Source organism: Phyllostomus hastatus, unplaced genomic scaffold (genome assembly GCF_019186645.2).
Source record: "Phyllostomus hastatus isolate PE091 unplaced genomic scaffold, TTU_PhHast_1.1 phas_contig_40, whole genome shotgun sequence".
In the NCBI taxonomy this organism is placed as follows: Eukaryota; Metazoa; Chordata; class Mammalia; order Chiroptera; family Phyllostomidae; genus Phyllostomus; species Phyllostomus hastatus.
Genome location: NW_025333872.1, coordinates 91,620,199 through 91,640,895, shown reverse-complemented (window position 1 = coordinate 91,640,895; position 20,697 = coordinate 91,620,199). Strand labels below are relative to the sequence as shown.

General features: G+C 40.3%; 1 protein-coding gene across 6 annotated transcripts in view; it reads right to left on the bottom strand.

Moving 5' to 3' along the window:
* Positions 1–15,719, bottom strand: part of SCAF8 (SR-related CTD associated factor 8) — a 191,738-nt gene extending 176,019 nt beyond the window's left edge. For 4 of the 6 annotated variants that reach the window (XR_006786129.1, XR_006786128.1, XM_045842990.1 and 1 more), the window contains exon 1: positions 15,228–15,718. Coding sequence is in view for 2 of the 6 variants with exons in the window: in XM_045842990.1 (XP_045698946.1) it covers positions 15,228–15,257 (30 nt within the window). In the remaining 4 variants the exon portion in view is untranslated. Of the gene's footprint in view, positions 1–9,532; positions 9,597–15,227 lie in introns of all 6 variants that reach the window. The other 2 variants (XR_006786131.1, XR_006786130.1) reach the window with 2 other exon arrangements.
* Positions 15,720–20,697: the final 4,978 nt, after the last annotated feature.

The following is a 20,697-nucleotide window of genomic DNA, read 5'->3' as shown; positions in this document are numbered from 1 at the left end:
ACTCACTTTCTCTAAACAATTCAATCAAAAGATTAAAATAGGCCAACTCCATCCTTCTCCCAAAAGATAAGACACATAGTATTTTAGGTTTGGGGGAAATATTACGAAAGTAATATGGTAATAAAATGCTGAGTGTGAAAAATTCTAAATATTAAAAGCTCCCATTCACTGCACCCTATTCACCTATTGCTCTCTCAAGAAATAACCACTGTTAAAAAGGCCGGCAGGCTGCCTTCCAGCATTTCTACACATGCACAATACATATAGGTGTGTATATACATGTGTATATGTGTGTGTATATACATGTGTATGTGTGTAGATGTATGTATACACATGAACTAGATACTTTAAGCTCCACATTCTGAAGCAAAATTATCCTCCTCATAACTGTTTAAAATTGATTTTCTTAAAGTCTTACTGACTTTAGTAAAACAATGAAATTCTGATAAATGTCAACCAGTAATATCACTGGTCCAAAATACATCATGGTCTGTATTTTGTTACTTTCTGTTGCTCAAAAAAATTCTCCAACTTGGAAAATATGCTGAACATAACCTAGTATTTTCTTATAATCTCCGTAACTTTTATCCAGTAATAAAGTATGTTATAATGTGAAGATACTTTACAGGGAGACGGATTTTCACAACGACACTAAAAGTTCCCAGTTGTGGGAACTATCTATCTATCCTTCATGTTCTTCAGTTATCTCTAAGGAAACCATTTTAGAAAAAAAAAACATTTTAGAAAGCTAAGGATATTAGAACTAGTATCCTTTAGCTTTCCAAATACTTTATGAAGTTATTTTATAATTTTATGTATTCAACCAATTTTTTTCTATTATTTTAAAACCAGCCACTATTTTAAATACTTACATCAATTCTGAAAGATAGTCAAGGAAGGCATCATTATCCCTAACTTCAAAATGAGTAAATTAGCCCTGGTTAGTGTGGCTCAGTGGATCGAGTGCTGGCCTGTGAACCAAAGGGCCACCGATTCCATTCCCAGTCTAGGGCACATGCCTGGGTTGCAGGCCAGGTCCCCAGTAGGAGATGGGCAAGAGGCAACCACACATTGGTATCTCTCCCCCTCTTTCTCCCTCTCCCTCTCTAAAAATAAATAAAATATTTTTAAAAAACAAACAGAAACAGATGAAAATACGTTCTTTTTAAAAAATGAGTAAACTAAAACTTTTGGAAAACTTGTTCATTATTAGTGTTAACATTTAAGACATCCTAGAGCTTATCTTATCTAATCCCATTTTTTAAATGGTGAAACAACTATCTTCTTTCTTGCCAACTATAATCTGTAACATCTTACTTTGACAGCAACCACATTAATTTTGTTGCCCTATCATGCTTTAACATACCCGTACCAGGAGCATTCTAATAGTAATCTATGAAAATCTAAAGGATATAGTTACAAAGTAGCCACCACATAGCAGTGTGAATATTAAAAACATGCTAAGGATACAAGTATATGGAGTAACTCACTCCTACAAAAAAGATCAAGACACACAAGCTTTGTACTCAAAGGTTGTTTTTACTGAGTTGTTAGAAAACTGCTGCCTAAGTGAATGTCACTGTACAATAATACTCCCTGCCAAAGAATGTATGTTGTCCTAGGGCAATCTATTTGATGAACAGGAGTGGCAGTACAGTAGTTTGCTCCTTATTCTGGCTCAGCGTTAGCATGAAATGATTATAATCTACTAACAATCACCAATTCCCACTCCCCCTCCACCTCCAACACACGTAAACACTACCAAAATATCATTCAAAAATTCCCTATGGAAAAAATGAAAACGAGAAAGAACTGAGACACAGAGAGCAGATTTTTCTTCTAATTTGGCCGCTGAGCATATGCCTCTGATAAGCTGTGATTCTGAACAAGTTTCATCAGAAACTTGATTCTTCATCCATAAACTGAGTCTGTTAAAAGATATACTATCCACACGTCTTCCAGATTTAAAATTTGTAATTTCTGGAAAGCAATGGAAGTAAACAAGGAACCCAACTATGGAACCACAAACTCAAAATACGCCTATTGCTGCAACGCCTAATGCAACTGGTAAGGGTCTTTAGCTATCCTGTTCTGAAACCAAAAGGAACTGAAATAATTCTCCATAAGAAAACAAAACACATACATGTAAACACACATACGCATATATAAAAATAACTATTCTGTTTAAATTTTCCCTGGGGTCCAAAATAATCTTTATTTAATTTCAGTTCTTACCTATGTCTTTTACAAACATCAAAATGAAACATGTAAAATTTACCTCCCCTTATTTTCAGAAATACTAGTAACTGTCAAATGGCCAAATGAAAAGAGGAAAAATAATTCATTTATAAATCCTCTATGTAACAAATCCCCATAAACCACATTAGCTGAAATTTCTCAAATAAATATGGGTTCTATTTCTAATGATATACCCTTTAAATTCACAATTCCACGTTCACAAAGTGGTTACTATAGAGAGATTTAAGGTAAAGCATTACTATGAGGAGCTAACAAAATGTTAATGATATAAGTAGGCTTAATGTTAAGAAATCCTATTAAAATCTCATTAAACAAAATTCAGTCCTGGCTGGGTAGTTCATCTGGTTTAAGCTTCATCCCAATGTGCCATGGTTGCGGGTTCAATCCCCAGTCAGGGCACATATAGGAATCACCCAACAAATGCCCAAGTGGGTGGAACAACAAATCAATGTCTGTCTGTCTCTCTCACACACACATCAAAAAAAAATTTTAGGAGGGAGAAAATGGGGGCATCGGTAATAGTGTCAACAATAAAAATAAGTTAAAAATAGAAAATAAATATAGATCATTCAATTTACTATTGCAATTTTAATTTGCACACAAGAACACCTGGTTGTATAAGCAGAATTTAAAGTTAAGCATATTTCACGGAGTTGCTTTTTGAATGTCCTTGTATACACAAATACAATGATAGGAAAAAGGAGCCAAAGGATTCTGGGAAGAAAAAAAAGCAACTGAAGAACATTTAATAATCCGTAAGATTTTGCTCTAAGCTTTCTTTCCTTCTTTCTCTATATCACCTCCACAGACGAATGTCCCCTCTTCTAAACCTTCATCTCGAGCCTGACCTACATATCCAGCGGGGTATCTCCACCGTAACGTCCCACAGACGCCCAACAGTCCAGTACAACGCTACAGTAAGTGTCTCTGGATGAAGGAGACATGGGTGATTTCAACCCTTCTTCCGTGCTTAAGATCTTTTATTCCATGTGGGAAAAATTATGCCCCACCCAACCCAACCCTCTTTCTCCTCAAAGATGTTTTGCTCCTCCTGGTTTGCCCATCTCAGTGATTGGTGCCATACCATTTTATCTACCTGGTCACTTAGCCACAGCCCTGGCACCACCTTCTTCTTCCTCATACCCACCTCTCTATTATTATTAAATTTCTCCTGCATCCATCCCTTCCTCTTCTCCCCATTATTACTCTCATTGAGCCCCTCATCTCTTCTCTACTAATTATATCTTCCTTCTCCCCACAACCCCATCCCTCCATTGCCCTGCCCTGCTACTACAGAGACATTAATCACCTTTCTAAAACACAAATTTAAAACTTGTGCTTTTATGTAAAACCATGCAGAGTCTCCACTCCCTTTTGATTAAAAATGAGGTCTTGGGCATAGTATATGAAGGCCCTCCACCGGAAAATCCTTGGCTAATTCTCCGTCACTCCTCCCAGTCCTGTGCCCTACCCAAAGCTGACACTTCCTAGAAAATGATCTTTATTCTCTGCCTCACACAATGCCTCCTCCCGCACACTGAGTACATCACAATACCCACAGAAGAGTGTGCACACAGTACACAACTGCAGTATCGCCATTCTTTGTGTCATAATATTCGTCACACCGCCTTCTCCTAACTCCGTGGGGACCCACTGCCGTCCCCACCCTGTGAGAATACGAGCTGCCTCAAAAAGAGGAGACAGTATCTAATTAACGCTGGCAACCACTCTGCAGAACACAATGCTAGATGGGCGGCAAAAATGCATAAATAATAAAACTCAAACCACCAGCAAATACTTTCTGGCATTCTTTCCAGTCACTAGTTGCTATTGCACTGAAAAACACTTTTCTTAGTATTAAAAAAAGAAAAAAAGGCCAAAGATGTTAATAATCCTTACAAAAGAAATTATTCACATCTCCATAAAGCTTAACAAAAAAAAAATAATAAAAAGGCACTCATTTATTAAACACTTAAAAAATACTCAAAGTCATTTCAGCAACAAACATGTAACATGGTAAAACTCGTTTTGATTATTTTTTTCAGCAGTGTTGATATTTACACAAAATAGATAACCTGCACATAGCTTTTTGAGCTTTTATTAGATAAATATTAACATTATCAGGAGATTTTCTTTCTCCCTATTTCAAGAAACTACATAAGCAACTACTTTCACAGTGGTCCTCAACTATGGACAGTATTGAAAATCCTTCTCATTCTCCTTTATTCATTAAAGACTTAAGGCAAGATTAGCTGAATTACTGTTACATACTTGAATACTTTTTAAAAATCCTATAATACACATGTACTTATCACGAAATTAAGTCTGGGTTCTCTGTCCCCATTAATGAGGTTTTACTTAATTGTCCTCCTTTTTAGCGAGTTAGTGTAGCTGCACGCTGAAAGCTTCATGACGGTGGATCATTTTCAAATAAAAATCACTTCACAAAAAAAGGAAATGGGAAGCAATAAGCAAATTTTCTCCCTTTGCTGTATTTTTCTCAAGTTTTTAAGAAAGAATGCTCACTATGCAATTAACATGAAAACACTTTTAGTAGATAAAATATCACTAAATGAACAAAAAAACACACCAAACATTCCCTTGCAGTACACACCCACAAAAACTGAATGTAAATGCCACAAGATTTTTTTTTTGCATGCTTTTTAAATCTGTTTTGTACACTATTAAATTTCTAGAGTCTAGAATAGTGTCTGCACATGGTGGTTACGTGCTCAAGATATTTGTTTAATATTTTCACTATTGGTCTTTTAAGCTGTATTACTTGTTTTTAATGTTGAAATAAGCCTAATAAGGCCTATAAGGAACATACCTTCCAGCTCAATTTTATTCTGATTTATAAACAGCATCCTTGCTATAAATCAAGTTCTAGGTTTTAAAGTCTACAGCAGGGGCCAGCAAAGTATGGTCTGTGCCCTGTTCTTGTAGGTCCCCAAGCCAAAATGACTTTGTGAAAGACAAGAACATGTAAAAAAAATACCTTAAATGGTCCACGAAACCTAAAATATTTACTATCTCGTCCTCTACAGAAAAAGTCTACTGACCCCTATAAATGAAACAAATCTAAGACCTCTAGAACTAAACCTCTGAATTTTTGGCTTCTTATTTGATTTGAAGACTATTTTGCATACTAAAAAAAATAACAAAAATGGAGGAAAAGGAAAAAAATGGAATACAGACAGAAAAAAATGAACTTAATTATATTTTAAATGAATAGAACTACATTTACAAAAAGAAACTAATCAAGCAATGTTTGAATACAATATTTTCACTATATACCTTAAATCTAAATAAAACATGAACTATAAACAAATACTAAATTCCAGTTAAAGGTTTGTTTTCACAGCCATAAGGTTTAGCAACTCTGAGACTACTCTTGGGTACCTTAGGATTTATCAAAGTAAGTAAATATATTGTGAATAAGAGAAACCAGTTTTCTCAGAGGAAGAAATTACAGATTAGGAAAGCGGAAAGCCCAGAATGACCCCTTCGGTGTTAGAATGGAATTGATAATATCAGGATGAACTCAATGGCTTTTTAGGTAAATATTTTTAAAAACCATGAAAATCTGTATATATACATATATGCATGTTCACCTACATATATAATTTCCAGCTCAATCTGTTCATAGATATCTACTAGAAAAAGAAACTATAAGGGCTCCTTGGAGAAATGGCTGATTCCAGGAATGGAGTGGGAATGTCTTATCATACAAGAAATGGGGTACTCAAAAAACGATGAGCATATGTCAAAAAAAATTAAAATTAAAAATTAAAAAAAAAAAAAGCACAGGAGCCAGCTTGAATGAGCTCGGACTGGTCAAAACTGAGAGACAATCTAAGCATCAAAACCCCAATGGATAAAAAAGAATCCATTAAGTTCATACTAATTAAAATGTGTACATACATAAATAAATGGAAAGAAAGAAAGGCTCTTAAAGAACACCAACTAATACTGATACATAAACAATGAAAAATCAACTGATTCAGGCAAAAACTATGAATGGATGCAAGTTTGATGAGTAACAAGGTATCTGCATAGTTCCAAAGTATCTCCCCCTAAGATACTTGTTACCAAGGGGAAAACCTAACTTTACAACGGACAAACCTTGCAGGAAAAAAGTTAACAACCCCATTAATGAATAAATGGACATCATGTGCTTCTAGAGAACACAATCACTTCTGGAGTACTCCTGCCAAAAATGCACAACCTAAACCTGATCATGAAACAACAGCAGGCAAATCCATATTGAGAGAATCCTAAAAATAACTGGCCTATTGTCATCAAATATATTCAAAGGTCATAATACACAAAGACACAGTAATAACCAACTGCTGCAGACTGAAGGACTCTAAAGACACGTGAGCACAAGGTGTAGTGTAGGATTTACTTCCTGTTATGGACGTTACTGGTACAATTAGTGAAATCTGAATAAGGCCTGCAACCATGGAAATGTATCAGTGTTAATTTCCTGATTTTGATCATTGTATTATGGTTATATAAGAGAACGTCCTTCTCTTAAGAAAATAGTTATTCAGAAATGAATGGTATTAAGAATTGCAACTTACTCTTAAAATGTTCCAAAAAAAAGTTTGCATGAGTTCACGTGTAGAAAACTTGGTTATAATTAGGTAAAGGAATCAGGATGAAGTACACAAAAAAATTCTTTATCATTCTTTCGATTTTTCTGTAAATCTGAAGTTGTAAAATAAAATTTACAAAGTGGAAAAAATAAAGTTAACCTGTATTTGGACATTATGCTAGTAAAAGGGAACTGTGGGAAACTGAGGAATGGTTCTCCTTCACACAGGAAGGGTAAGAAAAACATCCCAACCAGGGTTTGAGCCCCAGGTCCTTCCAGTCTGAGCTCCAACACACAGAGCTGCGGCTCCTGAGTAAAACTGCAAGGATGGGCTTCAGTTTCCTCACTTGTGAAAAGGGGATCACACCTATCCCACTTTTCTCACAAGGTTATCCTAAAGAGCCAGTAAAATATGATGATGGTTGGGGGAAAGAGGCACAGATTATAAAGCTCTATGTTACAGTGGCTAACTTTCTTAAAAATTTTAAAATATGTCTATTGACCTTAGAGGGGGAGGTAGGGAGAGAAAAAAACACGGACGGGGTGCCTCTCATACACGCCCCAACTGGGGATCAAACCCAAAGCCTAGGTATGTGCCCTGACTAGGAGTTGAACCCCCAACCTTTTATATGGGACAACACTCCAACCAACTGAGCCACACTGGCCAGGGCTACAGTGGCTCACTTTTAAGTGTTTGAGAAAGAAAAAGTACTTCAAAAATACAGAGTTGTTTTTTTATTCCAAAAATTTTTAAAAGTGCCTGAGTTTTTTCTGCACAGCAAATGGCTGTTATAGAAACTAGACATTTGCTATATGAGATGTTTGGGTTTGTAAAAATTTTAACTTTTCCAACATTCTTTTTAGCCATATAATGTCAAATATTTCAGTAAATTCAAATAACTATATTTATTTCTGCCAAAAAATACTTTATAGTATCAAAAAATTAACTAAATTAAAGAAAGCCATTTACTAGGACTTGGTCAACACTTTTTAAAAAGTCAAGATATGACCAACAAACAATACTGTATCTGTTTCAGGTGTACTGCGCAGGTCAAACTTTGAGAAACTGTGACCCAGCACAACAAGATCTTTATATCATTTCCCATGTTCTACACAGTAAAATACATGATCCAAACAGTTCCATCCTTCACTTACAAGCTATTCAAATGAGCCCCGAGGAATCAAATCAAATTCAGAAAATGTGAAAGAGAGAGACCAAATTGTCTCGTGTACACTTAAATTAAGGAAAAGTTTGTTTTAAAGATAAAAAATATTAATTTATCCTTCTAAATTCATAAAGGTTTGGTCACCACTTAAGAAAAGTATTTTTAATCATTTGCATGTGGAGACTAATATCTCATTGACGAAACGCCCTTAGTATAGCTGTATTTTTAAGTTATGATTCCAAAATGCCAAATGCATTTTAATACATGTTAGACCACTGCTGAAAACATCGTATCACAGTGCTCCTTAAATAAATCTGTTGCTCAGTCTTTATTTGGAATAGCAGACGAGAAATGCGGACTTCATAAGGCAAAATGCTGAGAAGAGACCAGGCAAATGTGAGCCTGGACAGAAGCGTGGCAGGCAAAGTGATCTCCAGCAAAGAAGCAACGTGAGTCACTGGTTCTGCACACAAAGGACTACAAGAATGAGAGCCCCAAGAGGGAAAGCTTTTCATTTGTCTTGTTGACCACTACCCCAGCAGACAGAAGAATGCCTGGTACTTGGTTAGCATTCACTAAGCACTGGTTAAATGAATGAACAAATGAATGAAAGAATGAAATCCCAGGTCTTTCAAGTCAGCCCACATAAAGTACCTTAAGTTGCAGAATTATTTAAAAAGCAAATCTGGCATACGTTAACTTAATAGCCATACTGCCTTTAAAAAACAGGAACCAACAACCTATATTCCCCATTCTGACTAAATAATGTCAAAGTTCATAACATATTTCTTAACCTATAGTAATAGATACCGTAACACATCCACATACCCTTCCCTGAGTGTAAAATATGGTGTATCAGAAACTCTTGTAAAGCAGAATTAGAAAGACAAATGCATAAAATCAAAATCACAAAGAGCAAATGTATCATGTTTACGGTCAAACTTGAGATAGCATTAATTCAGGTAAGAAATCACAGGCTACAGAAACACATCTCATCAGCATTTATTTCTCATAATAGTACCTCCACCAAAATCTGCTCTTCTATAATTAAAAAATAAAAATTTGTCATTTTTGTTTCTCCATTCCTACAGCATATCTGTCAATGATTTGTCATCTTATAGTTTGAAAAACTTCCTCAAAATATAAGATGTATTTTACTTCCAACCATCAAATTAAGGGGTTTGCAATTTACTCATATTAAATAGGTAGTATTATATTTCTTTTACAAAATATACAATGAAATTATGTGGAGAAGAATGCAAATAAATGCAACCAGAGTATATATAACTTGTGCTCACTATTAAAGCAAATAACTTTTTTCTCTAAACCTATTTTTTTGGTGAAGAAATTCATCTTATTCTCTGTATGTTCTCTTTGAGATTACTAATATATTCTATTTCTTCTGAGTCCCAAATAGGGCCCATATAATCAAGACATCATTTCAGCACCAGTTTAAACCTAATTATTTTCCAAAAGGCCTGCCTTACGCGGATTATAATCATCTTACTATGCTTCTTGTGTCCATGCTGCTGGAAAAGCAGTCTGTACAAGCAGGAAGTAGAGGCACAATCCTGAGAGAGAGGAGTAGAGAAAGATGTTGAGAAAACAAAACCAGAATAAATGAGCTCACTTAAAGAGCTTAGGAGCTCAGCCAGTGCTCAAGGTCAAGGTTCACTACATTCTCTCATACCATGATGAGTTAGAAGCTGTCCAACACCAGCAAAATTGGCCCTAGAAAGAGATATCTGAAATTCTATGTACAAGTAGTAATACAGTCACTAATTCAAAGCAACTGTACTTCTAAAATAAGAACAAGTGATCATAAAATATGACTAATTCAGATACCGGGCAATATGGATGTTCCCTAAATTTCAATCATAATTACTGTAACAAACTCAATACGTGCCTAGAAATGGTTAAGCTATATATAGCACATAAATTTCAATCATGTCAAATTTTTATTTTTCATCGTGAATGATCAAGACTATAACACTCTCAAATCATATACTCTCAAAACTATCCATCTAAATTTTTTTAATATTGGTTTAAAAACACACAACTTTTACTGTATGTTGTTTTAAACTGAAAAACAATAAATGAAAAGCATAATTACAACATAAAACTTAGAATGGCTTTAATCTAACTGGAGGCTTCAATGGAGTAGTCTCCCTAGTAAGAAGTGAAAATTATAAACACACCAGAGTTGATTTAAAATTTCCCGTCCAACATCCTATACTCCTACAGTGTCATAAAATGACCTTCAAAATAGTGCTTATACACAGTAAGCCCTTCAAAAATTAATTCTCTATTTGGTCTAAGCATCTTCCAACAGGAAATCTAAATATAATCTCAAATCAGTCATTTATTTAAGAGGAGAAAACCGAATGTTCAGAAGTGTTACCTACACTGGTCCAGGGTCACTCAACTACCTAGTATGTCACCTACCCATGCAGACAAGAAATCTGTGTTTAGTGCACACTATGTATTAGGACACTGTGCTATGTACCGAAGATACAAAGCAATGACAATACATGGTCACTGTCACGGAACTTACGGTCTGGTGCGAAAAGCAAATACTAATTACTTGAAGTTGTAGTACTAATCAGTAGAAGGGAAAGAACAAAATGCTTTAAGATGGTTTGACAAGAGACCTAAATCAGTGATTCTCAACCAAGGTCAGTTTTGCCCTCCAAGTGACATTTGGTAATGTCTTGAGACGTCTCTGGTTGTCACAACAGTGGGCAGAAGCCAGGGTTGCTGATTAACGACCTAACAATTTCCTTGCAGCAAATAATTATCCAGTCCAAACTATCAACAGTGCTGAGTAGAGAAAGCCTGATCTAGACCACGGGGGCAGGGAGGGGTTAGTGAGGGCTTCCTTCCTCTGTAACACTTAGTATGTTACATCTTCAAGGAATTTTCACAAGGTGGAAACAGAAAAGGTGGCCTGATTGGATAATCAACCAAAATTTCCCACTGGAAAGTTAAAACAGGAAAGAAAAAGGAGAAAGATTCCCTGGTAGATGAAAATGAAAGAAAATGCAATGTTTAATAGCTGCTTCACATAAATTTCCTTTCCTGTACCATAAGCAAAGGGAAAATGCACAAATTAAATTTTTTTTCATGTTTTTATTTCCTTCCCACTGTTTTTCTACCAGCCCATGTCTACTACTAGATATTGGTGGAAAGAATATATACAAAGTACTATAGCTAAGCACATGAACATTCTTGATACAAAACTGGGAATGGAATAGAACGAAGATGGGATTTCACCCCTGGTGTGCAAGACAAGACAGAGAACTGTGCCATGATTCTGGCAAGTCTACATCCCGGACTCGTTTCAAGAGTTCAGCTATCTGACTAACCGAATGACCCTGAGCACAAAAACACTAACAAATCAGGTACCCTAAAAATCATAAAAGGTACTAGAACCCTCTTAGAATTGATGAACCAAGGTAAACCCAAAAATTAAACTGCACTGATTGTCCTGACACATCTCACACCTACACATCTGGTCCCTTCCCACGCAGCTGTTCAGAGCAGCAAGAGAACTGGGTCTGGGATGGCCCACAGAGGGTAGGGGCGACCATGGCAGTGCAACCAGCTAGACAAAGAACCTCAAAAAAAACATGGTCACTGACTGGTACTTGATTATGTTAAAGAGTCACTAAGTTTCTGAAGTGTGACAATGGTATTGGGGCTGTTCTGTGAAGTCTTTAAATATTAATACTATCCAATACATAAGGAAAACCCACCACCACATTCGCCTTATCTAAGCATAACCAATGCACAGCAGATTCTACAATTTTCAATATATTAGGAATTCCTATGTTATGAAAGTGCCCCCTCCAATTAAGTTATAATTTTCTAAAGAAAGGGTCACACGTTGCTATTCTCTCTTCCCTTTTTTCAAAAATTCTACCATAACCAAATACCCCAGCATCCTTCCGGACATAGCACAACTGTGCAGCTCATAAAATTGCTGCAATCCAGCCATCAACTGCAGCTTGAAACTAGTCCACAGATGTAAGCAGACCACCGAGACCCTTTTCACTGCGGCGAGAACTCCAAACCCTAAGAAGGAAAGGCCACCATCTCAGAGCAGCCACAACAGTGTCTCCTAATGATAACAATTCCCCAGCTGACCCTTCGGAATCCTTCCATTCCCAACTGAACAAACTCTCTTTCATTTCAGAACCAACATAGTGGTGGTGGGGTTAATTTTTCATCACAATGACACTTAAGTGGAAATGAAGGTTTTCCCACACAACGGGCACAGTGGCACCTAAATATCAATTCCTGAGTCTCAATCTCAATCTCATTTAACTCATGCTAATTCAGAGGAATTTACCACATGAAGGATTTTCTGACAGTGATTTTGAAGACATAGCTGGGGAGGCCACAGAACCCCTTTGAGAAATTACAGGGAAGGGGGCAGGGTAATCATGATGCAAACACATCCTGCATAAGGTCACAGGTTTCCAGAACTCATCTGTTGTGTGCAGACTAAACACCTGCATTCTTAACTAAAACTTCTAGCATGATCTTGTTTTCAAGCCAACTGGGCAGTCTTGAAACACCTGAGAATTAGCAAGCCATAGAAGCAAAGCATTTCATATTTTACATATTTTAAGTATCAAAATACCTCACTGACAAACCTTAATCATTATGCCTAGGACCGAATTTTGGTGCCTCATAAAGCAAATGGCATTTCTTTTTTAAGCTTTTTTTTTTTATCCTCACTTAATGGCATGCTCATTGATGCTTTTTAGAGAGACGAGAGGGAGAGAAGCACAGATCAGTTGCCTTGCGTGTGAGACCCCCTGGGACTGGACAACAAATGGATTTCTTCACAATTCAATGCTTCTAAAATGTTTAAATGTAGCAGAGAAAAGTGCCAAAGTGCTCAGCCCAAGGATAAATGCTTTTAAAAACCAAATTCATTATAAGTAAACCTAAAATATCTTTTCCTCCTAATCCTGTAACTCAGACTTTTTTGTTTTTGTATTTTACTACATAATTTAATAGAAAATACTTATTACTAAACTATTGCCTAGTATATGCTTACTTGCAACAAAATTTTCACATCAGCAAGCATTATAGACATTCACAGAAACTATATTCAAAATCAGAAAAAAAAACCTAACAAGATCATGTATTTTGTGTTTAAACAAAAAAAAATTAAGCATATTCTTATAATCTTCAAATGTATTTTCTTTCCTCAACCTGCTGGCTAGCTAACCCTACTTTCAAACATGGTGAAATTTGAGCATATTAAGTAACAAGGGAGTTAAAACAATGTTTTAAGGTATTTGAAACAAGGGGAGAGAGGTGAATGCTACCCACGTTAAAATGGGAATACTACTACTTGTTCTGGTAAAGATTAAATAAGAGGTTAAATGCCATGTAAATGTTAGGCCTCTGATACTTAATGTCAATACTAAAATGAAAAACCAACTAACATGTCTTCCCACTGTGCTCTCCTGTGACCAACCAGGATGCTGGTTTTTATCTACCCCATAAGGGATCCTATTTAACCCCTCCTAGAGAATACATATTAAGAACCTTTTAAACAAACATGAGAGACCCCATCAAAAAGTGGTGGGGTGGGGTAATCAAATAACTGTAGAAGAGCAAGGACTTTTTATAATAAAAAACATAAACACTATTCATGCTGCAGCACTCTATGTAGCAAATGAAAAGGCTACATGCGTGGTAGGGGGGCAGTCCTGCACAGGTGTGAAACAATTATTAACAACAAATTAGGACACCGTGTCATTAAACACTTTCTACTCCACATTTTAAGCGCTGTATTATGGGGGTAGAACCAGATTTTATAATTTGCCCCAAATTATCAGCTATCAATTTATAAATAAAATTGAAAAGATTCTCAAGTCTATTGCTAATTATTTATAAAGGAGTGACTTTTTTTAAAAAAAAAGTACAAAAAATGCTTGTTTTCACACAACTGTGTCACTGCTCTAACCTAGAGTCCAAATCACAGGAACGTTATCTAACTTTTAGCCTCCTGGCCAATTTGCTTCCCAAAAGCCAGTTCTTGGGAGGGGGAGGGAGGATGAATATGAAAGGAAAGAAACAAAACTGTAAAGCAACTTTTAAAGGTATTGTCCTCTTGAAATTATCAAGACATGCCTGGTACTTTAAGAGGTGAGTAAGATTTTGTTAATCATACCAAAGAACAGGGTTATTAGCACCTCCACATCGGAAGTTCATAGAATTTGTGTGAATTTAGTTAACATGACATTAAATTTTTTTCTGAGGCATACAGGTTAAGGATAATTGTGGTTGTGTAAGCAAGTACTTGTGTTTATTTAATGTTTGCATTAACGTCTAAGTCGGAGTTTTAACGTTTTTTAAATATACTTTATCAAAGCCTAGCTCCCTTCCAACTAGTAAATCCAATTAAACGGTGAAAATTAGACACCTGCTGGTTAGAACTGTGGCGTTCGATCTGACACGTGACTGAGCCCTTGGGAAATCCTTCCCCAGCATCTTCCCTGTCTCTAAGCACAGACCTCTGCCTCCCGTCTGTCTTTCGGTCGTGATGATGGGGGGTGAGGGAGGTAGGGAAAGGGAGGTCGGCTAAGAATAAAAAAATCACCGAATTACCTCGCTTCCCGGCCAGCCACCCTCTTAGCCTAAGTCCCTAGCTGGCAGGTTACCTAGCCAACAGTATCTCGATTATGCACACTTAGGTGCACTGTGAGCAGCGATCAGCACCCCTTCCGGGCTCTTTCTGCACCACCCGCCAGCGGCGCCTGACTCATTAAAGACCGCGGGGAGGGCTGGGCAGCGAATGTCCACCCAGCGTGCAGTTCAAACCCCACAGGCCCAGGGAAGAGGTGGGTGGGCCAGGCCTCGGAGGAACCGACCCCGAGAGACCCGCCAGGGGCCTCAGGGGGAGGGGCCCAATGGGGCTCTCCCTCTAACCCCGCAGCCACTCAGTCGGGCGCAGGAGACACCGGAACCTCCCTCCGCCCTGGGACCGCCCTCCCCCCCGGATTCGGGGGAGGGGCGCGGGGGCAAAGAGGCACCCCTCCCCCCACCGGGGACACAGCTAGGCCGCCACTCGCCCTATTCTGAAAAGCCCTGCAGGCCGGTGCCCACCCTCCCCCTGCAAGCCCGGATCCGGTTTGGTGGGGGAGAGTGGGCACAAGGGGAGGTTAGGCTGCAATACCAACCTCGCTGTTGAAGATTTTCACAGCCTCCATGTTGTCGGTGCGGAGGCCCCGAGCCCGGCGGCGGAAGAGGCGGCGGCCACTGCACTGGGTGGGGAGAGCGAGACGCAGGCGGCAGCTCAGCTGCGAGAAGCGGCGCTGGCGGGACAGCGGGCCGCTGCGACCCCGGGTCGGGCGTGGAAGGGCAAGCGCTGGCGGGGAAGGGCTCCCTCAGGGGCGGCGAGGCGCGGGCATGGCCGCTGGGGCGGGCGGAGCGCCGGGCTGGGGAACACAGGCGCTGCCTGGGCGGGTCGGCAGCGGCGGGGGAGGGGCTGGGCCGTGGCGCCTTATCTTCTCGGCCCCGCTCCGCCTCAGTCTTCCACGCTAGAGCCCCGTCCCCTATACTCTCCACCCCCTTCGATCTCTCCCTCCGATAGGCTCCTGTTTCACCTCCCCGCCGCTCGGGCGGCAGGAACCAGCAGCGCAAGACGAAGACGGAGGAGGAAGCGCTGGCAGCAGCGGCTGCGGCATCCAATATGGCGGAACCGAGTCGGGCCGCGTAGCTCCGAGATCCGCGGCGCCAGCCAGCGCGCCCCCTGGCGGCTGGACCGCGAGGCCCGGGCGGCCGCTCGGAAACCATAGAGGAGTGCGGGCCAGAGCGTCGTCGCCCGGAGGCCCGGCTCCTCCGGCCCCGGGACCGCCCGCTCCCGGCCCCTTTCCCGCTCCCGGCCCACGCGGGGGGCGAGCGCAATAACACCGTGGAGCTCCTCCCGCCGACCCGTGGAGGACTGTGCAAAGCGTTGCTCCAAACAAAAATCAAACGCCCCCCAAAAAACTCAAGTTTAGGAAATAACATTGTCCACGTTTTTTGTTGCCATGTGGATTTACCCTTTCGCAGAGTGGCCGGGTTTAGTTACTATTGAGAACTTGAACGGACAGTGGCTTAGAGGGTAGCAGACGAAAGAAAACTTCCTAGTCATTCATGTATTTGCTAACGATGTGCCCAAGCATTTTGATAGCGTGGGGAGGAAACGTTAGAAACAAAAGCCTCGGAGCCGGGCGGGAGCAGAGGGACGGGGAAGCTCGCTCGCAGCCCGCGAGCAGCGCGGTGCAGCTCGTAAAATCCCGGGGACTGGAGTGGCACAGACAATGGGTGCATTTGTCTGGGCGCCAGAAAGCGGAGCCTCAGATGCACAAGTTTCGGTTAGGTGAAAGGGAACCCATTTTTGTGGCAGGTGAGTTATTCTAGAGGAATTTTGCCCGAGGTTGTTTGAAGTAAGAGTGAATACAATATTCCTCGATGAGACGGGAGATGCTGCTAGCAAAGATGCCTCCTCTCTCACTTTGTGCAATGTAAAATCACCAGTACCAAAATAAAAGTGAACTTTAATTTAGAATTGACAGTTGAGGTGTATCATTGAACCGCAAACACTGCTGTCCTCTTGTTCGAGAGTGGTTTTCAGCAGTCCTTTCTCCTTAATTCACTCAAAGGAAAGAGGGAAATGAGAGTAGAATGGTTCCATGGAGGATTGTTAGAATCAAGGTACTAAGAGCTGAATCCCAGAGCCCTATGAAACTCAGAAACAAAGGCCTTCACTCTTTAAGGTCTTTGAGTCACCTTATTGACATCTTGAAGTTGGGACTGGCAACTGAGAAGGTAAAAGAGTAACTTCATTAGTAAAGACTTAATAATTCTACCTTCAAATCTCAAATGCTGTCCCAAAGTTCTCCATCGCTATTTGCCCCCAATCCTCATAGGCCAAGCCATGATGATCTCTTGCCAGGAATTGCAGTCGCCTCCTAATGGGTCTCCTGTGTGTCTGCCGATGCAGTCATGGCTCACGTTAATGACTGTTTGGTTAACGAAGGACCATATGTCACAGTAGTCCCATAAGACTGAAAAATTCCTATTGCCTAGTGACATCATAGCTGGACTTAACACTGTAGTACAACTGAATTACTCATGTGTTATTGTGTTGATGTTGGTGTAAAAAAAGGTACCACCCTGCCAGTCATATGAAACTATAGCATGTACAATTATGTACAGTACATAATAACAAATGACTATGGTACTGGCTTCTATTTGCTGTACTTTTTATCATTTTAGAGTGTATTCTTTCTACTTATAAAACAGTATACTGTGTTCTGCCAGCAGCAGCCTCATACATATGTTCGCTGCATGTTTTCAATGAATCGTTTCTCTTCAGCTTGACTTAGTCTCGTGTTGTTTTATAGTCATATGATCTACAGGTTGTAGCCTAGGAGCAACAGGCTACACCACAAAGCCCAGGTGGGTAGGGGGCTAAACCATCTAGGTTAGTGTAAGTGCTCTCTACAACATTCCCGCACCAACAAAAGAACCTAACACCTTTCTCAGAACAGATTCCATCAGTAAGTGGCTTGTGGCTGTAGTTCATTCTTCAGACTGTAGCCAGAGGAATTTGGGGGGTTTGGCTTTGGATTTTTTGTTTCATTTTTAGACAGAAGTCAGAACAGGTTACCGACTTAATCCCTTGCTTGCATCCCTTCAAAACTTCCCCAAAGTATTTCAGATACGATCATAACCTCTTAGCATACAGAGCCTGGCCACCTCAGCTCACACTGTCTTCCCCCTTGCTCATTCTGGCCACATGGCCTCCTAGGTTCCTTGACAACTTGTTTTCCAACCTAGGAGGATGCTTGCATGTGCCTCTTCCTCCAGTGGGGCACTATCGCTTGGTTGTTTTCATTAGCTGACTCCTCATCCTTTTGCCCTCCTGCAGGAGGTCAGTCTGCTCAAGGAGCATGCTAGGGCTTACACAAGTCACTGCTCAGTTCTGCTCATGCCAGATTCTCAACATCCACTGCTTAGGCAGATGAGGGATTGTTTATTCAGTCTGTCAGTCATTAATGAGGGTTGACTGAATTACTTAAGCCTGGGAAATTCAAATGCAATTCAAGCTAAAAAATAAAATCAGGCGTTAACAGGTTATGTGACTTGGTTTAGTAAAGCTTCCACACCCAGAAAGATAGCAGAGGGCATAGGTTGACCGGGGAAAGGGAAAAAGAAAAAAGAGGACAGCCTACGCACACTCTTAAGGTGACAAGGAAGTGAAACAAGATGAAAATTAGAGAAAGTGAGAGGAGGCTAAAGAAAGCCAGGACTCCCAGAGCAAAGGCCAAATAGTTTATGCACAACTTCACACCTCCACAATGCAGCAGTGCCAATACTCTAGTATATGCATGTATATATTGGTTAGGATTCCTGTTTCCAGCATAACCCATTCGAGCTCGTGTAAGCATGAAAGAATTCACTGTTACAATACAGGTTTTTCCCCTATAACCCAAAGTCAGGAATGCAAGGTTCTCATTTGAAGATAAAGTCTTGAAAGGGACAGTCAGTTAAAAATGAACTCATTAGGATGGAATCTAACCCAACATGACTGGCGTCTTTACAAGAAGAGGAGATTCGATGTTTCAGTGGTTTTCTAGGATGTTCCTTGGGCTCCTGCAAAATGCCCAACTTTTCATGCCTTCTTACCTTTGGACATACAAAGGTGATGACCTGGAGGAGGGGGCGGGTGGAAGGAGGTGGAGGAGGGTAAAGGGGGGATAAATGGTGATGGAAGGAGACTTGACTTCTTGACTTGGGGTCTGAGCACACAGCACAGTGTGCAGAGGGTGTGTGTGGAATCGTATACCTGAGACCTGCATAATTTTTTAACCAGTGTAACTCCAATAAATTTAATTTAAAAGGAGGGAAACGGTGAATAAGACATGACAATAGTGTTTTTAAAAGGCACAGTAGCAACACTAAAGAGAGAAAGGCCAAGAGTGAAGGTTTGGCCAGGAAAGCATATTAAGGAGATGGTGATCAAAAGTACTAACGGTTGCCCTAAAATTGGGTAGTTAGAAGTCTAGGTGTTTCCATTAGATCTAGTAAGTAGGATCCATTGGTGGCTTTGGTGAGAACAGCTTCAGTGTAGTGACAGGCAAAATTTAGAGTGCAGTGGGCTGAGCAGAGATTTACAAACAACTTCGTTCAAAAGGCTTAGAGTGGAGAGAGGAGAAGTATGGAATGAGTTAGAGAACAAGGGGTCACGGCCGGCCGTGGTCCCTACACTGTGCACGGAGGTGCCCCGGAGGCCAGCACTGCTGCTGGGGAGCTCAGAGGGCTGTCGCAGGACGGACACCTGAGCCAGCCAGGGAAACACATCACCGCCGCAGGGCGCACAGGAAGGCCCGCAGGGAATTTGCAGCTTCTGCCTTAGGTCGCACCGCATTCCTTCCGACCCAGTCACGCCTGTGTCAGTCAAGCTGGGCCTGCAGTGCTGCTGGGATGAAAAGGAAGTGCCTGTGGGAAAATCCCTGTGGAACGGGAAATGCGGGCGGACGTGGCCAATCTGATTTCTAGAATGGAGAAGCTAGCTGCTCAGTGCCCGTGGTTAAGTAATGCGCCATCTAAGACTGAAAAGGAAGTTTTCCTTCGTGTTACTATGTATTCTTTTTTCAAACTGATACTAAGCGGTTGGAACATAAGTGCTTGTTAGGGTGGTTGACCCAAACCACATAAAAATGGAACTGGGAGGTATTCATTTGGTCCTAGGGGACCAACCATGAAAAAAACATTTATTGAGATACTAAGAGCACTTTTTTTTTTCCCCCTTCAAAATCTGGCATGTGGGGATTAAGCTCGATTGATTTGATTTAGAAAACTAAACTTCGGCCAAAGGGAAGGGAGCAAATGGGAGGGAACAGCGACCCCTCGGGAGAAACCTGCCACTGGGAGGGGGAGAGAAGGTGGGCACAGATCCTGTGCGCTCCCCGTCCATCGGGGTCTCAGCTGCCCCTCGATGGACAGTGGGCCCTCCTCCACAGAGCGTCCGCAGTCTAGCATTCTCTACACCCTCCACCCCCGTATTGATTTTCTTCCCTTCTAAATCCAAATCCCCACGACCCTTCGTCTTCACCGTGTTTGGTCTCTTTTCAGATTCTTCAAGAACTAAATAGTCTTTCATCAAAAAGAAAGAAAGAAAGAAAGAACACTAAAGAAATGTAACAATGTAAGTATGGAGCTGATTTCTGTTACCTGTTACATATGTTGCAAAAAATGTTTCTAGTATCCAGTAAACAACTAACAAAATGAAGCGCTTATTATCATCCCTTTGTAAGAAGATGAAAAGGAGTCTCAGAGTAGGTAAACAACCTTGGCAAGAACCCTAAGTAATGAACCAAGTGGATACAAACATGAATTACTCCTTGTGTGCTTACTATTTGTAACACTGTTGCCTATATTAATGGTTGATTTTTTTTCTGTGTTCAAACAGCCCTGTTTTGTTTTGTTTTTTCTTTTGACCCTTTGACCCCCTTCACCCATTTCTCCCAACCCCCAAGCCTCATTGCTGGCAACCAGCAACGTGTTCTCTGTATCTATGAACTTGTTCTTTGTTTGTTTGTCTTTGTTCCATTTATTAGAGAGATTATATGGTATTCTTTGTATTGAATCACAACTCAA